At 40.9% G+C, this 27830-nt stretch overlaps 1 protein-coding gene across 3 annotated transcripts in view; it reads left to right on the top strand.

The window, feature by feature from the left end:
• pcgf6 (polycomb group ring finger 6) overlaps positions 1–27830 on the top strand; it is an 86743-nt gene that overhangs the window by 45331 nt on the left and 13582 nt on the right. For 2 of the 3 annotated variants that reach the window (XM_043712875.1, XM_043712874.1), the window contains exon 9: positions 11037–11123. In XM_043712875.1, the coding sequence (XP_043568810.1) occupies positions 11037–11123 (87 nt within the window). Of the gene's footprint in view, positions 1–11036; positions 11124–11955; positions 14231–27830 lie in introns of those variants that run through there. The other variant, XM_043712876.1, reaches the window with a different exon arrangement.

Below are 27830 nucleotides of genomic sequence, written 5' to 3' on the forward strand. Positions count from 1 at the left end.
GTCTAATTCTAGAGCAAATTATACAGTAAACAGAAGAGCCTTGAGAAAAGTTGATGAGCAGAGAGATCTGGGAGTTCTGGTCCACTGTACTCTGAAGGTTGCTGCACAGGTGGATAGAATGATCAAGAAGGCATATGGTATGCTTGCCTTCATCGGACAGGGTATTGAGTATAAGAGCTGGCAGGTCATGTTAAAATTGTACACGACATTGGTTCGACCACATTTAGAATACTATGTACAATTTTGGTTGCCACATTACCAAAAGGATGTGGACGCTTTGGAGAGGGTGCAGAGAAGGTTTACGAGGCTGTTGCCTGGTATGGAAGGTACGAGCTATGAAGAGAGGTTGAGTAGGTTAGGATTGTTTTTTTTAGAAAAAAGGAGATTGAGGGGGGGGACCTGATTAAGGTCTACAAAATCATGAAGGGTATAGGCAAGGTTGAGTAGGTTAGGATTGTTTTCATTAGAAAAAAGGAGATTGAGGGGGGGACCTGATTAAGTTCTACAAAATCATGAAGGGTATAGGCAAGGTAGATAGAGATAAGCTTTTTCCCAGGGTGAAGGATTCAATAACGAGAGGTCACGCTTTCAAAGTTAGAAGTGAAAAGTTTTAGGGGGATACACGCTGCAAGTACTTTACACAGAGGGTGGTACGTGTCTGGAACGCGTTGCCAGCAGAGGTAGTAGAGGCAGGCACGGTAGATTCATTTAAGATGCATCTGTATAGATGTATGAGTAGGTTGGGAGCAGAGGAATACAGATTAGGTTAGATTAGATTACTTACAGTGTGGAAACAGGCAGGTTTAGATGGTGGATTTGGATCGGCTCAGGTTTGGAGGGCCGAATGACCTGTTCCTGGGTGTAAATTTTCTTTGTTCTTTGTTCTTTGTTCTTTATATGGCTGAGGAGCTGGTGCAGGGGCGAAGGGTTCACATTTTTGGGTCATTGGAATCTCTTCTGGGATAGAAGTGAACTGTATAAGAAGGAGGTGCCGGTCTTGGACTGAGGTGGACAAAGTTAAAAATCACACAACAACACCAGGTTATAGTCCAACAGTTTTATTTGGAAGTACATCTTTCGGAGCGCTGCTGCTTCGTCAGGTAGCTATGGGGCAGGATCAGAGGACACAGAATTTGTAGTAAAAGATCAAAGTGTCATACAATTGATGTGATATATTGAACAAACTTAGAATGCTGTAAAGTCTTTAATTTGAATGCATTTGCAGATACATTCTATTTTGTTTAGAACCATACAATTTGTAGGCAGTCAGTCCGTGTGACATTTTATAAATTCCTACTTTGGAAATAGAATCAGTCTGACTCAAGGTTGGGATGCAGATAGATTCTAACCTCACACCTTCAATGCAGTCTGAGCTGAGTTCTGAGATGTCACTTTGTTTTTATAAAGCTTCAAGTTATCACGGGACTGTGACTTGAAAGGAGTTCAGGGATATACATATTAATCACTTGAAACCTGCATTCCCATGCTAATTGATTGAAGACTTAACAGCAATCTAGGTTTGTTCAATACATTGCATCAGTTGTATGACACTTTGATCTTTTACTATAAATTCTGTGTCCTATGATCCTACCCCACTAGCTACCTGACAAAGGGGCAGCGCTCCAAAGGCTTGTGCTTCCAAATAAACCTGTTAGAATGTTCTTCCAAATAAACCTGTTAGAATGTTCTTCCAAATAAACCTGTTGGAATGTTCTTCCAAATAAACCTGTTGGAATGTTCTTCTCGTGTCTGTGTGGGTTTCTTCTGGGTGCTCCAGTTGCCTCCCATTGTCCAAAGATGTGCGGGTTAGGTGAATTGGGCAAGCTAAATTGCCAATGGCATCCAGAGGGTGTGTCGGTTAGGTGATATAACCATGAGAAATGAAGGGTTATGGGGAGGGTCAGGGGGTGGGTCTGCGTGGGTGCTGTTTGGAGGGTTGATGTGGACTTGATGGGCCGAATCGCCCTGTTCACCCAGTAGGGATTCTATGATTCTATAATTCTATGTTTTTCATCCAACTAGAAAGAAGATACTGTTGTTTCTAGGACTGGGGAGTGATGTGAGCCAAGGGTCTGTGAGGCAAAAGTGATCATACCAAACGGATTAGATTAGTAATGAGTATGAGCAAGGGACAATCTAAAGTAGAACTTCTAAACTGGAAATGAGCTAACTTGAATTTGATGAAGAGGGATTTAGGCAAAGATTGATAGGGAAAAAAACTTAATGGAACATTGGATGATATGTACATAGAAGATATTTCAGATTTTTTTAGGTACACTCCATCAAGTGTGAAAAGGTGGAGAACTAAAATCAAGTCTCCTTGTTTTGTGATAGAGTTGGGTAATATGATGAAACAAAAAGGGGGGTTCATGTTACATGTTCAATTGATTTTGTCACTGAGGGGATAGATGCTGTATAATGCCCCAGTGCTGTTGTTCTGTTACTGTATGTTGCAGAGGGGAATCAGATGGTGTGTTTAACCCCAGTGCCATTTTTCTTAGTTATATTAAACCAAAGACAGAGGAGCAGCTCTGGAAAGCAATTGCATATAAAACCAAGCTTTTCCAGTTTGCATTATTTCTTCTGTCACTAAACACAAGACAGGTGGGTCCCTTATGAAGGTCTGAGAGGAAGAGAAGGCTGCCCAGGAGTTTGAATTTATTCAGGGTCCATGAGCTTCAGACAAAGAGACTACTTTTAAAAAGACCAATACAGAGAGTACACACTCCAGGAGATACTTGGCTTTGTTGTGATAGATCAACTAGGAGAAAGTGAGGACTGCAGATGCTGGAGATCAGAGTCAAAAAAGTGTGGCACTGGAAAATCACAGCTGGTCAGGCAGCATCTGAGGAGCAGGAGAGGGATTCCTGATGAAGAGCTTATACTCGAAACGTCGACTCTGCTGCTCCTCGGATGCTGCTGACCGGCTGTGCTTTTCCAGTGCCACACTTTTTGACTTTGTTGTGATATAGGCAATATTTATTTTAGATGTTTCTCTTTCTCTATTCTCTCACATTTTCTTCCATCTCTCTCAGTTTATTTCAAACATTTTTACTTTAATTTTGTTTTGATATTTTTCCATTCTCTTTCTCTAATTTCTTTTCTCTCTCCTTTTTGATACATCTCCATCTTTCCCCCATTATCTTTCTCTTCATGCCCTTTTTCGTTTCTTTTTTCTTTCTTGTTCTGTCTCATTCTCTTCTTTCTCCTTTTCTGTATATTTCTTTGCATTCTTGTCATTTTTTCCTCTGCCATTATTTTTCTGTTTATTTCTCCTTTTTTCTTTCTCTCTCCTTTATCTTCTCTTTCTCATTTATTTTAATGTCTATTTCCTCTCTCTCTCCCTCTATTATTTATAGACAAATTCTGTCCAATTCAGGAAGGTAGCCACCCTCTCATTGTTTCACATAATTCAGGAGCCACATCTATTCAGTAGCTCTCCACCTAATCTCCAGGTGCCATTTGCAGCCTCTCCAGTAAACATGTACTGGTTTATATAATTAGCTTTCGATCTTCCTCAGTGATTAAGTGCTGCCTCATCTGCAGGCTTGTGCTGCTTTGCAATTATTTACATAAATCACACATCTGAAGGTTACTCAAATGCTCAAGGGACTCCCGCATCTGCCAGTGTGGTGAAGATTTTTAAAAATGATCATTTAATACATAAAAAGATGCAAATTAACAGCATGTCAGAATGAGTCCTGAAGTATCCAGGTACTGAATGACAGTCCCTGCAGTGAAGGCATGAAGGTAGATCATCCACAAAATGAACTGCAGTAACTCATTAAGATTTCTTCAACAGTATCTTCCAAACCTAAATTTGAACATACAAATTGGCAGAAGGAGCAGGCTTCGTTCAGGTCAATAGAGATACCTGTTCTGCCAATCAGTATCTGATCTAATTATTTCACATGACCACCTACCCTGATAATATTACACCCCCTTGCTTACAAATATTAAACTGTGCCTCAAAAATAACTGCTCTGACTGCCTTTTAAGGAAGAGAGTTCCAAAGACTCAGGACCCTGAGAAACAAAAGCTCCTTATTTTAGTTTAGGAATGGAAAGTTAGTACCTTTGTGATTTTACTTTATTTGTATTTCATTACTCTGTGAAGTACTGTTTGCTGACCATAATGTTCCAGACAATGGTGAGGACAGAGCTGTTGCAGGGAGTTGCTGAATGTCAGATCAATGCATCTCTTTAAATTGCAAGACCCTGTCTCAGTGACCGATCTTTGAAGAGGCCATCTTCGATTGACAGTAACAAATGAGAGGGCCCCACTGACAGACTTTGAGACTGTTAGTCTGAGTGCACCCACTGCCCTTGATTGGGAGTTGGATGCTAGACAGGGCACAATGGAGTCCTTAAAATAATAAAAACAGAGATGCCACAATAAACCAAGCTCTGTAAAGTTTAACTTTGTTATCTAACCATCTAGAGCAAGCAAATGAAGCAGATGGTGGGAATCTGAACCAAAAACAGAAATTGATGGAGAACCTCAGCAGGTTTGGGAATATCTGTGGTGAGAAAGTAGAGTCAATGCTTTTTCAGAACTGCCTTAAAGTTACCAAAAGCTTCCTTGAAAATACATTTGTTTTGAAATTAAACCCAATAATTGAGTGAAAGTAAAGCACGGTGAGGATAGACAGTCCTGGGAAATGGTCTGAAAGTTGTACAAAATAATTCACTATAATAGAGTCATAAGGGTGCACAGCATGGAAACAGTCCATGCTGACCAAGTTTCCGAAACTTAACTACTCCCATTTGCCTGCGTTTGGTCCATATCCCTCTAAACCTTTCCTATCCATGTACCTGACCAAATGTCTTTTAAATGTTGTAATGATTTAATTGTGTCCACCTCTACCACTTCCTCTGACAATTCATTCCATATATGCACCACCCTCAGGTCCCTTTTAAATCATGCCCCTGTCACTTTAAACCTATGCCTTCTAGTTTTGGACTCCTGAGGAAAATACCTCCGTTAACCACCTTATCTTTGCCCCTCATAATTTTGTAAATCTCTATAAGATCACCCCTTAGACTCCTACACTCCAGGGAAAAAAGTCCCAGCCTATGCAGCCTTTCCTCATGATTCAAATCTTCCAGTCTCGGTAACATCCTTGTAAATCTTTTTTGCATCCTTCCCTGTTTAATAACATCCTTCCTATGGCATGATGACCAGAATGCTGAGTAAGACCATTTGACCCAACCCAAGTAACACTCACAATCCCTGTTGATAACCTGAATAGTTCTGATATTCCATTGATGTTTCCGGTCCACAAGTTTCTTCGTTGTGTAAAATGACATCAGTGTTAAGTTGCCTTTTCCTTTTTGAACTGTTTCCACATTCCTCTACTATTTAATTTTGAAATGTCCCAGGTATATCTTCCCAATTATTCTTCCAAATGTTACCTAATATGCAACCAGTTTATTTCATCAAGATTGGAAAGCCCAAGGTTTGCTGCAGACCAGTCTTTCGAATGAGGATCAGCCTTCTGTTTCCTCTTTGCAACATTTCCATACTGCTGTAATGATCGGAAAGAGCCAAAGTGTCCACAATAAGTACTCACTATATCACCATGCGGCTTAGCGAAATATGTATGTTAACTGACTTCTACAGTGCTGTGTGATGGCTGCTGTAGGTTATCTGTGCATTAGAAAATTCTCCAAACCCGGTGGATAGAAAGGTGATCACGGCAGAGCTCTCTCCAAAGCCAAAAATGCTTAACATAATGATGCTAAATCACGAGGATCAGGATAGTGTGCCAAGTGCTTCTCCTTTTTTCTCGGTTGTCTATTAACCCTCCCCTTTAATTATGTGTGCTACTTATTCCCCATTATGATTCATCAATTGATTTACCAAAGCTTTAAAATGATTCCAGAATCTCATTGTTTATTCAATCAGATTTTCCACCAGAGCACTCTACTGAGAATTGTTGCCAGCTACAAATAGAACGGCTTCTACTGAACTTTGCAACTTTGTGCCTTTTTGGTGGGATTTTACCAAAAAACTGGAAACACAATGTTGACTCAAGATTGGAAGCAGCAACACAACGACTGTCACTGAAAATGACCTGATAGGTTGTCTTTCAAGCTGACAATTTTGGGTTGCTTTTCTAAAGCCAGTCTTTCGGCTCTGGCTCACTTGCTGCTCACGGCAAAGACCTCTGTTGGTTCAATTGAATCCATGTGCCCCTAGCCAGTATTTGGCACCGTATCCTCTCCCAGGCAATGTCAATCATACAGCTTCACCAGGCAGGGACATGTGTTTTATTGTTCTTACATCAGGAGGATAGAGGAAACATCTCAGTGATGTCCTCAAAGCACTCCTCAAGGGGTCAGAAATCTCTGCTTACTGTGGGCCTGTGGCTCACCAAAATGTAGAAGATCCATTTGAGAAAGCATTTCACATGTTGAGAGAACATTGGGAACATGTAAGGACAAATTGAGGTATCGATTGGAGCACATAAGCTTCCAAATATTCCATTCACTCAAGCCTTCAAGCAGCATCTCCAAAACGTGACAGAATCTGCAGATTGTGTATAAAACTTATCAGCCATGTCAGAGGTCATGGAATTGAATTGCAAATAAGTCAACCCCATTTGTGAGGGACTGCTCTGGTAGATATGACTGAACATGCAGTTTCAAATTGTACCAGTGAAGTGATGTCCTCGGAAAAAGCAGAATTCAGGGCTGCAATCTGTGAATGCATTTTCCCAGTGGAATTCAGAACCGGGATAGAGTGATAGTGATGTACAGCATGGAAACAAGCCCTTCAGTCCAACTATCTATTCCGACCAGATAACCTCACTTAATCTAGTCCCATTTACCAGCACTTTGGCCATTTCCCTCTAAACCCCTTCTATTCATATGCCCATCTAGATGCCTTTTAAATGTTGTAATTGTACCAGCCTCCACCACTTCCTCTGGCAGCTCATTCCATACACGCACCACCCTCTGTCCCTTGGGTCCCTTTTAAATCTTTCTCCTCTCACCCAAAACCTATGCCCTCGAGTTCTTACTAACCAGTTCTACTATGAGGAACCTTGTCAAAGTCCATATAAATCACGGTCACCATTCTGACTTCATCAATCCTCTTTTTACTTCTTCAAAAAACTCAGTTAAGTTTGTGAGACATGATTCCCCACGCAGAAAGCTATATTGTCTATCCCTAATCCTTGCCTTTCCAAATGCATGTAAATCCTGTTCCTCAGGATTCCCTCCAACAACTTGCCCACCACCGATGTCAGGCTCACTGATCTATACTTCCCTGGCTTTTTCTTACCACCTTTCTTAAATAGTAGCACCATGTTGAGAGTTATAGGTTAGCCAAAAAAGGGCTAAGAAGCGCCAGGAGGGGACATGTGAAGTTGTTGGCGGATAGGATCAAGGAAAACCCTAAGGCCTTCTATAGGTACATCAAGAATAAAGTAATGACTAGAGTAAGATTAGGGCCAATCAAAGATAGTAATAGAAAATTGTGTGTGGAATCTGAGGACATAGGGGAAGCACTTAATGAATACTTTTCGTCAGTTTCACATTGGAAAAGGGCAATGTTAGTGAGAATATGGAGATAAAGGCTACAAGATTATATGGGATTGAAGTTGACAAAGAGGAGGTTTTAGCAATTTTGGAAGATCTAAAAATAGATAAGACCTCGGAGCTGAATGGGATTTATCCTCGGATTCTCTGGAACACTAGGGAGGAGATTGCAGAGCCTTTGACTTCATTCTTTATGTCGTCGTTGTCTACATGTGTAGTGCCAGAAGACTGGAAGATAGCAAATGTTGTTCCCTAGTTTAAGAAGGGGAGTCAAGACAACCCTGGTAATTATAGGTCAGTGAACCTTACTTCGGTTGTGAGTAAGGTGTTGGAAAAGATTATAAGAGATAGATTTTATAATTATCGGGAAAGGAATAGTTTGATTACGGATAGTCAACATGGTTTTGTGAATGGTAGGCCGTGTCTCACTAATATTATTGAGTTCTTCGAGAAGTTGACAAAACAGGTGGATGAAGGTAAAGCGGTTGATGTGGTGTTTCTGGATTTCAGTCAGGCGTTTGATAAGGTTCCACACGGTAAGCTATTGCACAAATTCAGGAGTTTCAGGATTGAAGCAGATTTAGTGGTTTGGATGAGAAATTGGCTCGCTGAAAGAAGACAGAGAGTGGTGGTTGATGGGAAATGTTCATCCTGGATCTCAGTTACCAGTGGTGTGCCGCAAGCATCTGTTTTGGGGCCACTGCTGTTTGTAATTTTTATAAATGATCTGGATGTGGCGTAGAAGGATGGTTAATAAATTTGTAGATGACACTAAGAGTTGTGGATGGTGCCAAAGGATGTTTTGGTTACAGAGGGACATAGATAAGATGCAGAGCTGGGCTGAGAAGTGGCAAATGGAGTTTAATGCAGCAAAGTGTGAGGTAGTTCACTTCAGAAGAAGTAATAGGAATGCAGAGTACTGGGCTAATGGTAAAATTCTTGGCAGTGTAGATGAACAGAGAGAACTCGGTGTCCAGGTGCACAAATCCCTGAAAATTGCCACCCAGATTGATGGGGTTGTTAAGAAGGCATATGGAGTGTTGGTGTTTATTGATAGGTGGATTACATTTCGGAGCCACAATGTCATGCTTCAGCTGTACAAGACACTGGTAAGGCCACATTTTGGAGTATTGCCTGCAGTTCTGCATTATAGGGAGGATGTGGAAGCTTTGGAAAGGGTTCAGAGAAGACTTACTACGATGTTGCCTGATATGGAAGGAAGGTGTTACAAGGAAAGGCTGAGGGAACTGAGGTTGTTTTCATTGGAGAGAAGGTGGTTGAGAGGTGACTTAATCGAAACGTATAAGATAATCAGAAGGTTAGATAGAATGGACAGTAAGAGCTCTTTTCCTCGGATGGTAAAGGCTAAAATTAGGGGCCATAACTTTAAATTGAGGGGTGATAGATTTAGGACAGATATCGGGGTAGTTTCTTTACTCAGTAGTAGGGGTGTGGAACGACCTGCCTGCAACCGTAGTAAACTCGCTGAATTTAAGGGCATTTCAATGGGCATTGGACATAAATATGGATAATAATGGAACGGTGAAGGTTAGATGGGCATCAGATTAATTTCACAGGTCGATGCAACATCGAGGGCTAAAGGGGGCCTGTACTGCTCTGTAATGTTCTACATTCTATATTCTATGTTAGCCAACCTCCAGACTTCCAGTATCTCACCTGTGACTATCGATGATATAAATATCTCAGCAAGGGGTCCAGCAATCACTTCCCTGGCTTCCCACAGAGTTCTAGGATACACCTGATCAGATCCTGACAAGTTAACCACTTTTATGCGTTTTAAAACATCCAGTATCTCCTAGTCTGTAATATGGATATTTTTCAAGATGTTACAATCTATTTCCACACATTCTGTATCTTCCACATTCTTCACAGTAAACACTGATGCAAAATACTCATTTAGTATCTCTCCCAACTCCTGTGGTTCCACACATAGGCTGCCTTGCTGATATTTGAGGGGCACGATTCTCTCCCTGATTACCCTTTTGTCCTTAATAAATTTATAAAATCCTTTTGGATTTTCCTTAACCCTGTTTGCCAAAGCTATCTCATGTCACCTTTTTGCCCTCCTGATTTTCCTCTTAAGTATTTTCCTACTGTCTTTTTACTCTTCCAAGGATTCACTCGATCTCTCTGTCTATGCCTGACGTATGCTTCGTTCATTTTCTTCGTCAATTTTTCCAACCATCCAGCATTCCCTACATCTACCAGCTTTTCCTTTCACCCAAACAGGAACATATTGTCTCCATACTCTTGTTATCTCATATTTGAAGGCTTCCCATTTTTAAGCCGATCCTTTACCTGCAAACCCCCAAGCAACCTTTCAAAGCTTTTGCCGTATACCGTTAAAATTGACCTTCCTCCAATTTAAACTTTAACTTTTAGATCCAGTCTATCCTTTTCCATCACTATTTTAAAATTAATAGAATTATGGTCACTGGCCATAAAGTGCTCCCCCACTGACACCTCAGTCACTTGCCCTGCCTTATTTCCCAAACGTAGGTCAAGTTTCGCCTCTTCTCCAGTAGGTACATCCATATACTGAATCACACACAAGAAAATTTTCTTGTACACACTTAACAAATTCCTCTCCATCTAAACCCTTCACACTATGGCAATCCCAGTCTACTTTTGGCAAGTTAAAATCCCCTACCATAACCACCCTATTATTCTTACAGATAACTGAGATCTCCTTACAAATTTGTTTCTCAATTTCCTGCTGACTATTGGGGAGTCTATAATACAACCCCAATAAGGTGATCATCCCTTTCCTATTTCACAGTTCCACCCAAATAACTTCCCTGGATGTATTCCCAGGAATATCCTCCCTCAGTCCACAATGCTATCCCTTACCAAATATTACCTTGAATGAGCCTTTCAAGACATTTGAAGAGGAATACACGTGATGTTTATAGAGAAGAAAAGATCAGCATCTGATTTGAGTTCCAAAAGCCATTACAAGATCTGGTCACAGTGTACATAGTAATGGGTAGTCTGCAGTTCTGTAGACGAGCTAGTAGAGAACTGCTGATTTTGAGGAGGATCGGAATGTATCTAGTTCCCAGGGCATTACAGAGGATCGGTTGGGAGGAGAAGGGGGCTGAACAGAAAGAACTTATATTCTGTGGGAAAATTTATATTAACTCTTCTGGGAGTGTTCTCTGCGCAGTGAGTTACACCAATGGGTTTTGGTGCGGGTGAATAGTCCAATTGTTTTGCTGAAATGGTACAAAGGGTCAGTGGGTTGGAAGCACATGGTCACTGATTTTGCTAGTGCAGTAATGGTGAGGTGACTTGTTTTGGTGGGCAGCTGCTGATTTGGGATGTTTATTCCTCTCATTTCCTCACTGTTGTTAAACTTTACTTCTGTGTAAAGTGCACCATTCCCTTGAATAGAAAGACACTACACCTCTCCAGGTTTACATTGAGTTAGTAAATGTTTAACCACAAGTCATCTTTTGTGTGATTTGACAGGTAGATATCATCTGCGGAAACAAGATCTTAGAACATCACCAGACCTTGAGGCACATTCGAAGCACTGTTACCCACAGCAGCATACGGGTTAGTGTTTGGCTCCTCTCTTCGCAGAATATCAAATGAAAGTTTGTGCAGTTGGGAGAAAATGTGAAAACGTATCACCAGAAACAAATATGTGTGAATCAATCAGAAGGGATTTGGGATTTAACATTATTGGGGCCATGAGAAAAAATTGTATTCGGATTCACTGCAAAAAGAAAACGATGGAGAGGGTTTTATTGTATTATAACAGTAAGTAGAAAGTGGTTAGTTGTGAGTTAGTTCAATTAGTGTGAATGAGAAGAATATTGTACCCAATAACGAAAGCAGACCGGGATGGAATTATAGTTGGTAGTGAGTGTACACAGGACCGAGAATTATATAATTGGGAACACTGTGTGTATATGAGATGAGAACTGGCTTGAATTTGAGGTTAAACACAAAACAATAAATATTGTGTACAATTAATTCCTCAGAGTACATACAATGTAGCTCAAAGATAATTCCAACTTTGATTTTACTGTAGATAGATGGAAATTTGGGGGAGATTTGATTTTAGTAAAAGCAGATATGATTTAAGGGGGGGGGGGAGTTGGGAGCAGATATTTCAGGCAAATCTGTCTCAGAATAGTGGAATGAATTCAAGACCAACATGTCCTAATAAAGAAAAAGCCTGGGGCCATCAAATGTTGTGAGCATTGGATATCGAGGGACACACAACATTGGATTAACAGGGCAGGTTCATAGCAGATACCGAGGGCTCAAAACAGTCCTCTGTACAGGAGTATAAAATGTACTAGAAGAAACTTAAAAAGATTAGGAGCTTAAAGGAGATATGAAAGCATCTGGTAGGCAAAATAAAATATTTTTTTTCCAGGTACATTAAAAGTAAAAGGATGACAAGGGAAAGAGTAGGGCCATTAAGGACTACAGTAGTGATTTGTGCATGGAGCCAGAGGATGAAGATAGGGTTCCATATAAATACCTTGGTCGGTTTTCACTACTGAGGGCATTGGTAAGATCACAATTCCAAGACTGTGTGTAGTTTTAGTCTCCTTATTTAAGGAAGGATGTAAATGTGTTGGAGGCAATTCAAAGGCGGTCAGCTAGATTGATGACTGGAGTGAGTGAGTTTGTTCTTAAGAATATGGCTACACTTGTTTTCATTGGAGTTTAGAAGATTGAGAAGTGATTTAATTGAGAAATCTTGACAATGTGGATGTGGAAAAGTTATTTTCCCTAGTGGGTCAGTCCAAAATTAGAGTTCACTGTCTTAAAATTAGGGATTGCCCTTTTAGGACCTAGATGGGGAGCATTTTGTTTCTGTCACAGATGGGCAACTTTGGAATTTTGCTTTAGAAGGTAGTGCAGGCAAAGTCATTTAATACTTTTGATGAAAGTTAGATTCTAGTTAGGCAAAGGAGTCACAGATAGTAGACTCGATATCAAGTTCAATAACTTTAGGGCTTGAGCTCTCCCATGTCCTTACTCCAATCCTCACACACCAGGCTTTGTCATTATATAGCCTGTTGTTAGCCATTAACAGTTCCCATTAACAACTATTCACCATCCTACCTGATTGTTACCCATTCTATTGTCTGTCCAAAAGTTCTTCTCTCTCTTTGAGCTTTATCTTTGGTGTATAAACTGTTATTTTCCCAGCTGCAGTAAGTTCTAAGGAAATGTCACTCAACCCGATTTCTGTCCACAGATGCTGCCAGATCTGCTGAGATTTTCCAGAAATTTCTGTTTTTATTTCTGATTTTACAGCATCTGCAGTTCTTTTGGGATTTCTTTTCTTGATCATAGTGTCCAGCACTGGTCAGAATGGGCAGAGGAGGATGGAACTTGGGAGCAGGAGTCAACTTACTTTCTATCTGTTTTGTCCATCCGTGCAGCTTTGTATTTCTCGCTCATCCTTTCCCTGAAACTGCAAGATCCTGCCTGGGGCTGAGCGGGTGCCTTGCCTCTGACAGTTGTTTGAGTGCTAGCAGCCTGGGCCAGTTCTTCCATTGACAACTCTTAAGGAGAATCATGTGCCATCTTCTACTTCCCCGGCATGTTCACAATCCGCCCTCGACGGAGCAGAGCAGCTTTGGAATGCCAGTGCTTGTCCAGCTGCACAGTAGCCTTTCAAAGATGACGTGAGCATCGGGGGTTCCAGTCCTTTGGCCACAATCCACTGAGTGGCGAGTTCTTCGGGGAATAGCACGTGGTAATTTGGGGCTGGAATCTGATGTGACAGGCAGTTAATGTGGTAAGTTTGTTAAGGTTCAGCAAGAAGGTTTGCTAGGCCATATGGTAGAAGTCCCACCAAAAAAACTCAACACTAGTCTCACTTGGCCAAATAAGGTAAGATTCAACCCAAAGTAATAATATCCAAATCATTTGATATTGTGATGTTGATCGAGGCATAAGTATTGACTGGATCACTGGGGTGAACTTCCTTGTTCTTCAAAATAGTGGCAGTAGATTTTAACTCAGCCAAAGAGGGTGGACTGGACATTAATGTTTCATCGACAAGATGTTATGTTTGATAGTGTAAGACTCCTTTAATGCTGTAATGAAACATCAGCCTCGATTTTAATGCTCAGGCCTCTGGAGTGGGATTTGGATCATAATCTCCTGATTCACAGGTGAGAATGCTATCCACTAAGCCACAGCTGACATCCCATTCAATGGTCAATAACTGACTGTAGTCAGGTCACCTTGTATTGTCAGATAATTAATTTACTCACTGTAACTAAAAGGCCCCTTTAGTACCCTGCCAAAAATGTCTATATTGCAATTTTACAAGGAAGGCTAGCTTGGAGCCCCATTGGTATCTATTTCCCATTGGATAGCTATTGCACAACCAACTTTGAGGTTTCAACTAGTTGCTGCCAAGGAGAATTTCATTTGCTACAATTTGCTGCTCCTTTCTTCTCAAGGGATATTGTAAGTTTGATGGATATATTCTGAGTAGGCAGTGAATGTCATGCTGTAACTAAGTGAATGCTCCTGCTGTGTGACCTGTGACTGATCTCACCAAAGCTCAGCTGCACATGTGCAGTAACCAAGGAAACAGCCTCTTGAGGTATCAGGTCCTAATAAATTTAAAATGTATTTAATGTATTTTCCACTGATTAGTGAGCGGTCAGTGCTCTGCTGTGCCTGCATGATGGGTAGAGGCAATAGTCAGTTTACAGAATTAGCTTTATGTTTATGTGTGGCTGTGACCTCTCAGTTTAAACTGAGAAATCATATATGCTGCTTATTTACACTGGAGCTATATTCTTATTCTTTAGACTGTACCACTGAATTATGTGCAGTTTTGTAAAGTCAGAATTCATCTTGATTGGAATTACAGAATAATAACATAAGATTTTAAGACATAGAAGTATAAGTCAGTCATTCAGTCCATTGAGTCTTTTCCGCTATTTAATGAGTTTGTGGTTGATCTGATAATCATCAACTTCACTTTTCTGCCTTTTCTGCACAACCCTTGATTCCCTTACTGATTTAAAAAAAATCAATCTCAGCCTTGAATAAACTACTTAATGACCCAGCTTTGATAGCGCTCTGTGGTTAAGAATTCCATAGATTCACTACCTTCTGAGAGAAGAAATTCCTCTTCATCTCTGTCTTAAATGGGCCACTCTTCGCTCTGAGATTATAGACACTAGACGCTATGAGGAGGAGGAGGCTCTTCCACCATTTAATATAATCGAGACTGCTCCACCATTTAATATAATCATGGCTGATTATTGAGCTCAGTACTCTCATCCCATCCTTACCCCCTTCTTCCCCCCACCAATATCCCTTGATCCCTTTATCCTTAAGAGCTATATCTACCTCCTTCTTGAATCTAACCATCAGTCCCATTAGAATTTTATAGGTTCTATGAAATCCCCTTTATTCTTCTAAACTCCAGTGAATACAATCCTAACCAACACAATCTGTCCTGTTATGTCAGTCCTGCCATCCTAGGAATCAATTTGTTAAACCTTTGTTGCACTATCTCTGTCAAAAGAACATTCTTCCTCAGATAAGGGGATCAAAACTGCACACAGTATTTCCTGATGTAGCCTCACCAATGCCATGTATAATTGCAGCAAAACATATTTATTCCTTTTCTTGAATCCTCTTACTATAAAGGCCAGCATACTGTTCGCCTTCTTTACTGTCTACTGCACCTGTATGCTTACTTTCAGCAACTGGTGCACAAGGACACCCAGGTGTCATTGAATGTTCCCCTTCCTCAATGCCCACTGCTCCCAGACTCGACAATGAGGGGAAACAATCTTTCCACGTCTACTCGCTAAGTCCACTAAGAACCTCATTCTCTCTGAAATCCAATGAGTACAGGCCCAACCTTTTTAACCTTTCTGCATGACACTCCCTTCCTACCCTGGATCAGCCTGTTGAACCTTCTTTTGACTCCCTCCAAAGCCAATATATTTTTGCTTAGATAACACTCCTGCGATAAGCTATTTTGGACCATTGTGCCTGTGCCACTGTTTGAAAGGGCTATCTAATTATGTATAGTGCCTTGTCCTTTCCCCACAGCCCTGTGCATTTTTCCTCTTTTTAGTATTTATAAAATTATATCCAATTCTCATTTGAATGGTAGTGTTAACTCTCTTTCCACTTCCAAGCAGCACAGTCCAAAACAGAAGAAGTTGCTGTAGAAAAAGAAAATTCCTTAATGTCACCCTCATTCTTTTTTGAATATCCTCCTGCCAGGAAGAACAGTTTTTCCTTATTTAGTCTATCAAAATAATTAATTATTCCAACTTCTTCAGCCTTTTCAGAGATTGTAGCCCCTTGTCCCTGGTATCATCCATCAATTACTAGATCCAAGAGAAAATCTATCTTCTCTTAAACTTCAATGACTTTATCATTGTTGAATCCCCCACTATCAACAACCTGGGTGTGACCATAAATTGAACTGGACCAGCTGTATAACTAATGTAGCTAGCTACAAAAGCAAGTCAGTGGCTGGGAATTCCGTGACAACTGATACACCTCCTACCTCCCTAAAGCTTGTCCACCAATTATACAAGTCAGGAGTGAGATAGAATACTCTCCACATCCCTGGGAGAGTGCAGGACAAAGCAGCCAGTTTGAGAGATACCCTATCTATCATTCTAAACATTCTGTTCCTTCACACTGGTGCACAGTGGCAACAGTTTGTACAATCTGTAAGATCCGCTGTGACAACTCGTGAATGTTCCTTTAACAGCACCTTCTAAACATGTGATTTCTACGAAGACAGGGGCAGCAGATTGCATGAGAGCTGTGAGTTCCCCTCCAAATCATACATCTTCCTGAAATGGAACTACATCACCGTACCTTCTTTATCGTTAGTTCAGAAACCTAGAACTCCTTACCTTAATAGCACTGTGGCTGTTCCTACATCAGACAAATTGCATCGCTTCAATAATGCTGCTCACAACGACCTTCTCAAGGATAATTAGGGCTGTGCAATTAATGTTAACCCAGCCAGTGAAGCCCGTGTCCCTAAAAAACAAAATTAAAAACCCCTTGAAGCATCTTGGATCATTCTGTTGCTTTCAAGGTGCTTTATAAATGCATGTCATTGGTGTTGTTGTGGTTCATACTAAGAGAAGGGTGACACTTAAAGGTAGCAACCCCTCCTTCAGATAATCAAAAGTTGTTCCTTTTGCTCCTGTAGTAGCACTGGTGCAATGATTATTTGAATGCATCTGAAAAATCTGAAAGCTGTGTCAGCATTTCCCTGGAGTGCTAGTGCAATGATAAAATTAGTAAAATACTGCATACTCAGAGACAGGTGGGGTTAGTTGCAGGGGGAGGTGGAAGATAAATGAAGGGGGGGAAAAGACTGACTGCTCCCTGGAGGACACTGCTTTTGCAGCATTGCGGCAAGGTCAGAGGCTACTTAACTCATTTCATCACAGAAGAAAGGTGGGAGGAGGCTGTGTTTTGTATAGCTTCTTATCTTGTGTGATTAAAGCTCTTTCAGACAATGTTTGAATATATTTATACATAGGATATTATTTAGAAGCTTATTGATGCAAACGTAAAGCCTGGAACCTGTCAGCAATCCCATCCTCACAATAAAATAATTATTGCAGGATATACTGGGGAAAGATCCTGTGTTCTAGGTCACTATTATAGGCAAAAAAACTGTTTCACTCCACCATCTCAAAAGAACACTGGCTAATAGCAATTCTGACCTTTTTCAAATCTCCATTTATACCATTCATTAATTGGAGGCCAGACCTTCAGCCATCTGGACCCTAAACTGTGGAATTTTCTCCCTAAAGTGCTCGACTTTTCCCTTCATTTTGTAAGGCCTACCTCTTTAACTAAGCTCCTAATCACCTGTCATAATATCTCCTTAAATGGCTTAAGTGTTGGACTTTGTATGATTTATGTGCCTGTGAAGCACCTTGGAGCTTTACTAGAAATGCAGGTTGTTATTATATAGTTGTTAACCTGAATGCCTGTTGAGGAGAGGCATCCAGGAGCATTGAATGTAAAAAGAACAGACAGCGAGAGCTTCATTTTAAAATGGAACGTTACTTTCCATTTACAAGTTTGTCACAAGCATTTCTTATTCTGATGTTGAAACATTACCGTGATTCATTTAGCCTGTAGTTTTCACCTGTTTCTCACACTTCTCACATTGTCAGCAAGGGGCTCCTCTAGAATCTCAAGGTATGATGGCTGTGGGAGAAAAGGAGGAAATAAGAAGGCACATTTACATCATCATCATTTCCCCTCAAAGCTACATATAGTTAAAGTCAATTTTCAAATGTTTGCTGCCTATCAGTAGAGTTTAGACAGTGCCATTTACCACTAACTATTCTCTGGTATAGACAAAACATTGTATATGGTCCAGTGAAGATCACCTCCACCCCTGTTTTTTTCTATCAGGATTCTTCCTACAAGAGACATCATGTTTCTATAATATGCAAGCCATGGCAACATACCAATAGGTAAATAATAATCTGCCCCCAGCGGTGGCCAAACTTAGCCGATTTACTTCCATTTACTCCTTTCACTCCCTGGCCAGTGTCAAATTGTTCATGGTTATGACATGTTACTTGATTGCAAGCTAAGCTACTGATTCCTTCTCCATCACAAAGGCCACCTACGTTTAGTATTGTAATAAATCATTTCAACTGTACTTCAGCCCTTGGCAGACTCATTTATTTGTGTGATTTCCTGACCAACCTCACTTTATACAAAACTCTGCTCCCCATATCCTATGTGCAACCAAGTGTCATCACTCATTGCGCTGAGCTTGTTGACTTAGATAGATATAAGCTCCCCAGTGCCTCAAATTTAAATACTCTTCCTCATTTAAACCTTTCATTGCTTTGTCCTTTCTTACCTTTATGATTTTTAACAGTTTTGTAACCCTCATCTCTACATTCCTTCAATTCTGGCTTGTTTTACAACCTCAAATCATTAGCTCAAAATTGGCACCCATGTCTTCAGCCATCTAAGCTCTAAACTTGTTTCCCTAAACTTTTCCATCTCTCTATCTTCCTATTCAGCTTGGAGATTCCCCTCAAAAGCCATCTATCTTTACAAAGTGTTTGGTCACTTTTTCTAATACTCTCACCCTTTACTTGGATCCGTTGATTTTAATCAAGTCTTTGCTTCAGATAATTATTCCACAATTATATAAATGCATGTTGACTTTCTGTGTGCTGTTCTGTGCCAGTATGCTAACGAAATTGAATTCATGTTCTCGTTTGCCCCTAGATGCTTCTGACAGTCACTTTCTGTCTCACTTACATCTGTGAGTCTCTCATGCATGCTTTCACACTAATACATACTCAGCTCCTGTCTTTTCATATGCCCACACACAGGTTTCCGAGAAAAGGAATTTATGTTAGCGAATATTTGGATATAGGATTTTATAACAGCTTTATATATAGTATTCAGATAGTGGAATTACATTGGCTGTACAGAAATGAGAATCGAACCTTCCATAAATTATACCAGCCCTGGAGACAGAAGAAGCTTAGTCTCAACACATGACTGATTTCTTTTATGGCTTGTGGATTTATGTGTAGTTACACAGACAGAGCTGTTTTCATCAATATTTAATTTTCCACCTTAGAAAATACTGCAAGTATTTTGCTCAAATGAGTCATGACTGGAGCAGGAAAACTGAGATCTTGTCAGACTCCTTGTCTGACCAAGGGCAGCATCTCCAGACCTCATAACAAACTTTGTCCCTTTTACATTGCTGTTACCCCTGTCCCTGGCAACTGTTTCATGTTAAACCAGACTTAAAGAAATGAATTGTCAGCTTGAATAAAAATACATAACCTGATATCCATTTCAGAGACATGTTTGCAAGGTTATCAAGATTGGGAGCCTGAATATTCGTAAATATTGCATTCTGTAAGGACGAGGAGCTAGTGTTGGAATGGCTCTGTTAATTAAGGATGATATTAGTTCAGAAAAGCAAGATGTAAAATTAGTTGGGGTAAAGATAGCAAATATCAAAAATAAGAAGTCACTTGTGGGAGTAGCTTACAGGCCTCCAAAAAGTAGCTACATTCAGTGAGAGTACACTGGTAGAAATAATGCAGAGATCTTCCAGTTTCTACTTAGTCAGAGAATTGATGAACTCCCAAAGATGAACAGCAGAACCACTTGGAAGTTCCTGCAGGAATTGCTCATAGTTGCCCAGAAGTTTAAGCAGCTGATAGGCAAATCCCTGTTGACTTTGTGCTAATGTCTCACAATCATTTACAATAATTTGTTTTTAAAAGTCCAGGACTTGTTTCACAGTACTTGGTTGAAAACAATCCTTTTCCTATTTTAGTCCACAGATCAAAATAAAGTAAAATAACAAAATATGATCTTTGTAGTATTGGATTCATGTCTCAATGAGTGTCACTCTGTGTGTAACCTAGACCCCAGTTTAACTCATTGTCTGTGTTAGGACCCTTACACTGGAAAGATTCAGTGTATGTGTTTGGGACCATCGCTACAGTATGTTTATGTGCGACCTATACCCTAGTGGGGTACCCTGTGTATGGTGGAACTGTACCCAACTGAGAATCAGTGTGTATGGACCTGTATCCTAGTGAGAGTCAGTATGTAAAAACTGAAAGAATGGCAGATGCTGTAAATCAGAAACAAAAACAGAAGTTGCTGGAAAAGCTCAGCAGGTCTGGCAACATATGTGAAGAGAAATCAGAGTTAACGTTTCGTGTCTGGTGACCCCTCCTCAGAAGTCAGTCAGTATGTGTATGACCTGTACCCTCAGTGCGAATCAGTGCGTGTGTGGGACCCGTACTCCATTGATAGTCAGTATATGTAGGACAAAGTGAGGGCTGGAGATCAGAGCTGAAAATGTGTTGCTGGAAAAGCGCAGCAGGTCAGGCAGCTTCCAAGGAACAGGAGAATCGACATTTCGGGCATAAGCCCTTCTTCAGGTTCCTGAAGAAGGGCTTGTGCCCGAAACGTCGATTCTCCTGTTCCTTGGATGCTGCCTGACCTGCTGCGCTTTTCCAGCAGTATATGTAGGACTCCCACCCAGTGAGAGTCAGTGTGTGTGTGTGTGGAACCTGTACCCCAGTGACCGTGAGTGCCCAAGATTTCTGTATTCCAGGATGGTGTTAATCTTCAGTGTGAACAGAAACTAGCTTTCTGATAAATGTGTTGCCATGGAACAAAAAATGCCAAAAAGCATATGTTTGGTTTTGAAGTGGCAAGTTCTCAATATGGGCTTGCATTAGGAGAAAATTGATCAGTGATCAACGTACTCAACTGTCGTGGAGTCCACGGCTGAGTTCAGACAAACCTGACAATGTGAAATAAAAGCCACCTGCTCATTGAGTGCTTCACTGCCAACTCCTGCTGTTAGCAACATCCAGCTGGATTCAAAACCTTTCTGATCTTGTCACAAAGCCAAGGTGGATGTGGTATTTTACATGGCTAAACTTATGCCAGGCCCATGTAGTGTATTTGTACCGTTGAAGCTATTGAACTATAAAGGAAATATTGTTGGTTTTTGCAATGGAAGTAAACACAGCTTAACCTAATATTGGTCATGTTTTTATCTGAGGCAAACATGCCCACACTGGGTTAGTATGTTATACCCTGACAAAACATGCTGGAACCCAGATTTTCATTTGCTATGGAAACTTCCACTCAAGTGGTACATTTACTCAATTTTGTTCTTTGGCCCTTAGTCTGCTCCCTGCTTAAACCTTGCACTGTCTCTGGATGTTTTCACTGTAATCAGTGATAACACAAACCCTCACCATTTTCTGATTTCATGCCACATATTATACCCATATTCACAGTCACCTTATTGATCAATTCAGTGTCAGGGCGCAATTACATGAATCAATAATAAGTCCTGTTTTCCATCTGAGGCTTTATTTTGTTAAAATCTCATTAAGGAAAGATTCCTTCTGGAAAAAAATTGTACCCTAGAGAATAAACAGACAGGGAACTGGCAGCAGCAGAAGAGTCACTCAGTGCCAGTAGTGACAGTTCAGTTTAGATCACACCATAATCGCTGCTGACTTGCATCAGGAAAGGCTGATAGACCAGGCAGCTGCTAAACAATGCTGAGCTTTGCGTTATTTTTCTCTCATATTGACACTCCTAACTTCTGTCTCCTTTTCCAAAATTTCCTAAATACTGGAGATTCCCAATAGATTGAAAAATATATTCAAGAAAGAAGGGAGGAAGAAAGCTGAAGAATATAGGTCAGTTTGGTTTAATATCAGTCTGAGGGAAATTGTTGGAATCTGGTATTAAAGAGACAATCGTGAGGCATTTAAGAAATCAGTAGCGTCAACAAAGTTTTGTGAAGGGAACTCGTGCTTGACTAATTTATTTGAGGAAGTAACAAACCATACGGACAAAGTGGAACCTGGGGACATGATGTAATTAGATTTCCTGAAGCTCTTTGATAATGTGCCACATAAAAGGTTACTGCACAGCATAAAAGCTTGTGGCATATATTTTGGTATGGATTTGATAGCTAGCAGTAAACAGAAATTTAAGAAGAATTCACCATTTAGGTTTGCAAGATACAATGAGGAGGGTGCCACGGGGATCAATACTGAGACCGCATCTATTTACAATTTATATCAATGGCTTGGATGAAGGGATCAAATATGGGATTGCTAAGTTTGCTGATGGCATAAAGATAGGTAGGAAGATAGAATGTCAAGAAGACATAAGGAAGCTGAAAAGAGATACAGATAGGTAAGTATGCAAAAATTTGGCAATTGGAATGTAATGTGGGAAAATGTGAAATTCTCCATTTTGGCAGGAAGAATAGGAAAGCAGTATCTTATTTAAGTGGAGAGAGATTGAAGAACTCTGACTAATCTGATTGTCTCGATAGATGTATCACAAAAGGTTAATATGCAGGTAAAGCAAGTGATTAGATGAGTGAAAGGCAACCTCATTGAAACATATAAGATTATTAGTAGACATGACAAGTTGATGCTGAAAGGCTACTTCCCCTTGTTAGAAAGTCTAGAACCGGAGGGCATAATCTCAAAGTAAAACATCATTTGTTTAATACAGAGCTGAGAAGAATTGTTTTCTTTGAGGAGAGGGAATCCGTGGAATTCATTAGAGCAGAGGGCTGTAGAGGCTAAGTAGTTAAATATATTCAGGGCTGAGGTATACAGTTTTTTTTAATGTGTGCGAATCGCAAATTGGGGAAAGGCAGAAAAGCGAAGTTGAGGATTAGCCATGATTTCATTGAACGGTGGAACAGACTCAATGGGCCGAATGACCTATTTCTGCTCCTATATCTTACCTTCTTTCCTCTACTTCTCTTCCTCACTCTATGTGTGTGTGTGTGTCTCTCTCTGTCTCTCTGACTGATTATTTTTCTTGATCTTTGGCTATTTAAATGTGCAAACTGGGTATTCCACTGAACATTTGGTGGTGTTGTGACATGGAATTAAAACAGCTTTAAGGAAATGTTCAGATTCTTTCCCCATTCCTGTAATCCATTCACTTCTCAAGACAGTAACTGAGAGATAATTTTCAGGCTCTGAATACACAACTCAGAGAGAGAAAAGATCAGAGGCCCTAGGGGCTAACAATGCAAGCTATGAAGCAATGTAAACTTATTTTCTTATTTAGCCAGGAGATTCGGTAAACTAATGTCACTATCTGATTTGAAAAACTTTACTGAATACTTTTAGATCATATTTGATATTTGCAATCCTGCAAAAGTTACATCTTGCAGTACGGTGTTGATCTGCTAAAACACGTATCTGACAGATACACAAACACATCTTATATGAACAAAACAATGAGTAAACCTCACAGGAGCTTTGTATTGTGTAGAATGGAGTGCCCGCCTCATAGAGACACAACTCATTTGAGATAGGTTGGGCATTATTTAGCAAGGACAAAGCTTAGGAATCTCCATGCGAATGTACAAAAACAGAAGTTTAACCCTCTGAAAATATACAGCTTAGAATCAGTTTGCTGATGAACACATCAAAGTGGTCTGGCTATAATTCCCAGACTTGCTTATCTCTAAGGACTGCTTGAATTCTGTTGCCCCTTGTACTCCTTTGCTATCTCTATCAAATTGTATTACTCCTGTTATATTTTCTCTAATTATATGTGAAAGATACAAAAGATAGTTGGTTTGACCTGCTAGAAGATTAAAATTTTACTGCTACTTCTGCTAATGGGGAAGCTGGGACCTGTACAAGAAGGACGGGTTGCACCTGAACTGGAGGGGCACCCATATCCTGAGTTTTGCTCGAGCTCTTAGGGAGGGATTAAACTAGATTGGCAGCGGGATGGGAACCTGAGCAACAGGTCAGAGGATGGAGTAGGTAGTGAACAGCCAGATACAGCATGCAGAGAGTCTGTGAGGAGGAATAGGCATTTGATAGGGCAAAGGTGCAGTTAGTGTGATGGGTTGGAGTGTTTTTTTAATGCAAGGAGTATTAGGAATAACAGTGGCGAACTCAGAGCATAGATCAGTACTTGGAATTATGATGTTGTGGCCATTGTGGAGACTTGGATATCACAGGGGCAGAAATTGTTGCTGGATGTTCCAGGGTTTAGATGTTTCAACAGGAATAGGGGAGGAGGTAAAAGAGGTGGAAGAGTGGCATTGCTAATCAGGGATAGTCTCACAGCTGCACAAAGGAAGGTTGTTGAGGAGGGTTTGTCGACAGAGTCAGTCTGGGTGGAAGTCAGAAACAGGAAAGTTGCAGTCACTTTATTGGGAGTTTTCTACACAATCCTCCTCTAATAGCAACACAGATATGGAGGAGAATATTTGGAGGCAGATTTTGAAAAGGTGCACAAGGAACAGGATTGTTGTCATGGGTGACTTTAACTTCCCTAACATTGATTGAAACCTTCTTACTTCAAATAGTTTAGATGGAGCAGTTTTTGTCATGTGTGTCCAGGAAGGATTCCTGACTCAATATGCAGATAGGCTGACTAAAGGTGAGGCCATATTGGATTTGGTGCTCGGCAGCGAATCATGTCAGGTGTCAGAGCTCAGTGGGAGAACATTTCAGTGATAGTGATCACAACTCCTTGACCTTTACTATACTTGTGGAGAGGGACAGGAGCAGAAAGTATGGGAAAGTATTTAATTGGGGGAGGTGAAATTACAGTGCTATTAAGCAGGAACTGTGGTGCCTAAAGTAGGAGCAGATGTTCTCAGAGAATTGCTTGACAGAAATGTGGAGGTTGTTAGGAAGCATTTGCTGATAATGCTGGACAGGTTGTCCCACTGAGGCAAGGAAGCGATGGTAGGTTGAAGAGGGATGTGGAACATCTAGTCAAGAGGAAGAAGTAAGTTTACTTAACATTGAGGAGATAAGGGTGAGACAGAGCTTTAGCGGGTTACAAGGTAGCCAGGAAAGAGCTGAAGAATGAACTTAAGAGAGCTGGAAGGGGCCTTAAAAAGCTTAAGCGGGTTGGATTAAGGAAAATCCGAAGGCATTCTACACTTATGTGTGGAACAAGAGGATGTTGTGGTTGTGTTCGCCGAGCTGGGAATTGGTGTTGCAGACATTTCGTCCCCTGTCTAGGTGACATCCTCAGTGCTTGGGAGCCTCCTGTGAAGCGCTTCTGTGATCTTTCCTCCGGATTTGTAGTGGTTTGAATCTGCCACTTCCGGTTGTCAGTTCCAGCTGTCCGCTGCAGTGGTCGGTATATTGGGTCCAGGTCGATGTGCTTATACCGACCACTGCAGCGGACAGCTGGAACTGACAACCAGAAGCGGCAGATTCAAACCACTACAAATGCCGGAGGAAAGAGCACAGAAGCGCTTCTCAGGAGGCTCCCAAGCACTGAGGATGTCACCTAGACAGGGGACGAAATGTCTGCAACACCAATTCCCAGCTCGGCGAACACAACCACAACAACTAGCACCCGAGCTACAAATCTTCTCACAAACTTTGAACAAGAGGATGGCCAGAGTGAGAGTAGGGCCAATCAGGGATAGTAGAGGGAACTTGCTCCTGGAGTCAGAAGAAGTAGGGGAGGTCCTCTATAAATATTTTGTTTCAGTATTCACTACTGAGAGGGACCTTGACATTTCAAGGATAGCATGAAACAGACTGATATGCTAGAATAGATTGATGTTAGGAAGGAGGATGTGCTGAAAAGTTTGAAAATCATAAGGATAGATAAATCCCCTGGGCCAGACAGGATATACCCTAGGTTACTACAGAAAGCGAGGGAAGAAATTGCTGCGCTTTTCTTTGTAAATATATTTATTAGCAATTTTTTTTAACTTTACAAACATATAAAATTATTGAAAAATACAATCAATAACAAATATCAGTATAATAAAAAGGAAAAAAACACTGTCTACTGACTACTAACCTACCCTATAATACAAAACAAACCCTAACACTGTGCAAAGTGACACCAAAAGAAGAAAGAAAAGCAAAAAAAAACATAAAATAAAGAACATCTATGCTTGGCGCAAAACTCCCAAACAAAGGAACTGGAGCATTGTATATACACCTGTATTAACTCAGGAGACCCCCTCCAGGGCCCAGAGCTTGACAAATCTAACCATCCTGTTTAAACAAACGCCCTAGTTAAGATAACTGACAAATCTATATCCAAAAAACTCCATAGGGCTGCCATGTCTTATAAAAATGGTCTGTTGTGTGGTGCACCATGTTTGTAAAAAAGTCCAAGGGAATGTGCTCCATAATTAATTTCTGCCCTCCCAGCAAGGCTGCTGGGTTCTCAGGCACCCAATTCATCAGAATATTCTTCTGTGCACAGTATGCAAGATTGTTAAATAGTTTCTTCCCATGCCCGTCTAAAGATGATAAGTTTGGTAGATCTGAGAGGAGAGATATCGGGTCTACTTTGACTTCAGTCCTCAATACCCTCCCTATCTCTCCTGCCACAGCGTTCCAATAAACACGAAGCCTGTGGTATGTCCAGAAGCAATAGGTAAGAGTACCTTCTCTTAGTTTACATTTGGGGCACACTGAAGATGCCCCTTTTTTAAACTTCGCCAGACGATTTGGTGCCAGATGAGCCCTGTGCAGAAATTTAACTGCGTAGCGCATGTCCTATTGCAGATTAAGGTCTTTTGAATATTCTCCCATATGTTCTCTCATGTTTCAGAAGAGATCTCCACTCCTAGCTTTAGCTCCCAGACCTCACATAACCGGTTAATATCCTACCAGGCCCTGCCACCCAGCAGGCAATAGAGGGCACTAACCAAAAGGGTGCTTTTGGAACGCAGCAATAACCTCTCTGTATCGGGCTTATAGGGCTTAGTAAGAAGCATAGTCTTCTTTTGGATGAAATCCCTAACCTGAAAAAAAACGGAAAAGATCTCTGCTAGGCAGCCCGTATTTGCGGCTCAGTTGCTCAAAAGACATCATAACCTCCCCCTCAAACAGGTCTCCCAAACTAGAAACTCCTCTCGCTGCCCATAGTTTGAACCCTGAGTCCATCATCCCTGGTCGGAACCCTGGCATGCCAACTATTGGTGTAAGTGGTGAAGTCTTGGATAAACAACCCTCACTCTGACACATCGCCCTCCATGCCTTGACTGTACTAATGACAATGGGGTTTCGGCAATGGTCCATAACTGTCCTCATCTTATCCATGAACAACAGGTTCATAAGAGGGCATTTTGCCTGGGAGGCCTCAATATCCAGCCATATTGAGTTTGGATCGTTACCTACCCAATCACAGACAAAGGACAGCAGGGAACTCAATTGACACTTCCGGATGTCTGGGAAATCAACTCCTCCCCCTCCTTGAGGCAACTGCAATTTAGTAAGTTTGATGAGGGGCCGCTCACGATGCCAGACAAAGGAACCAAACCACCGATAAGCTTCACAGCATTGACCTGGGAAACATTATAGGGAGCATACGTATGGGATAAAGCAAACGAGGAAGAACATTCGTCTAAATGAGAGATATTCGGCCCAGTCATGAAATTGGAAGAACCTCCCATCCCTGGAGATCTTGCCTAATATTGTCGAGCAAGTGAGCAAAGTTAGTCCGAAATAACAGATCAAACTTGGGGGTAAAATGCCTAGGTATCGGAACCCTGCCTGTGACCACTTCAAAGGGAACTTAGGGCCACCTTCAACTTCTGGCACATCCTTAAGGTTCCCAAAGGCATAGCCTCCGATTTAGCAAAGTTAATCTTATATCCTGAAATAGCCCCAAATGATACATTGTATCAAATGGGGTACGGAGGCAAAAACAAAAGGACGTCATCGCATACAATGTAATCTTGTGTGCCCGCGA

Source organism: Chiloscyllium plagiosum, chromosome 22, assembly GCF_004010195.1.
Source record: "Chiloscyllium plagiosum isolate BGI_BamShark_2017 chromosome 22, ASM401019v2, whole genome shotgun sequence".
NCBI lineage: Eukaryota > Metazoa > Chordata > Chondrichthyes > Orectolobiformes > Hemiscylliidae > Chiloscyllium > Chiloscyllium plagiosum.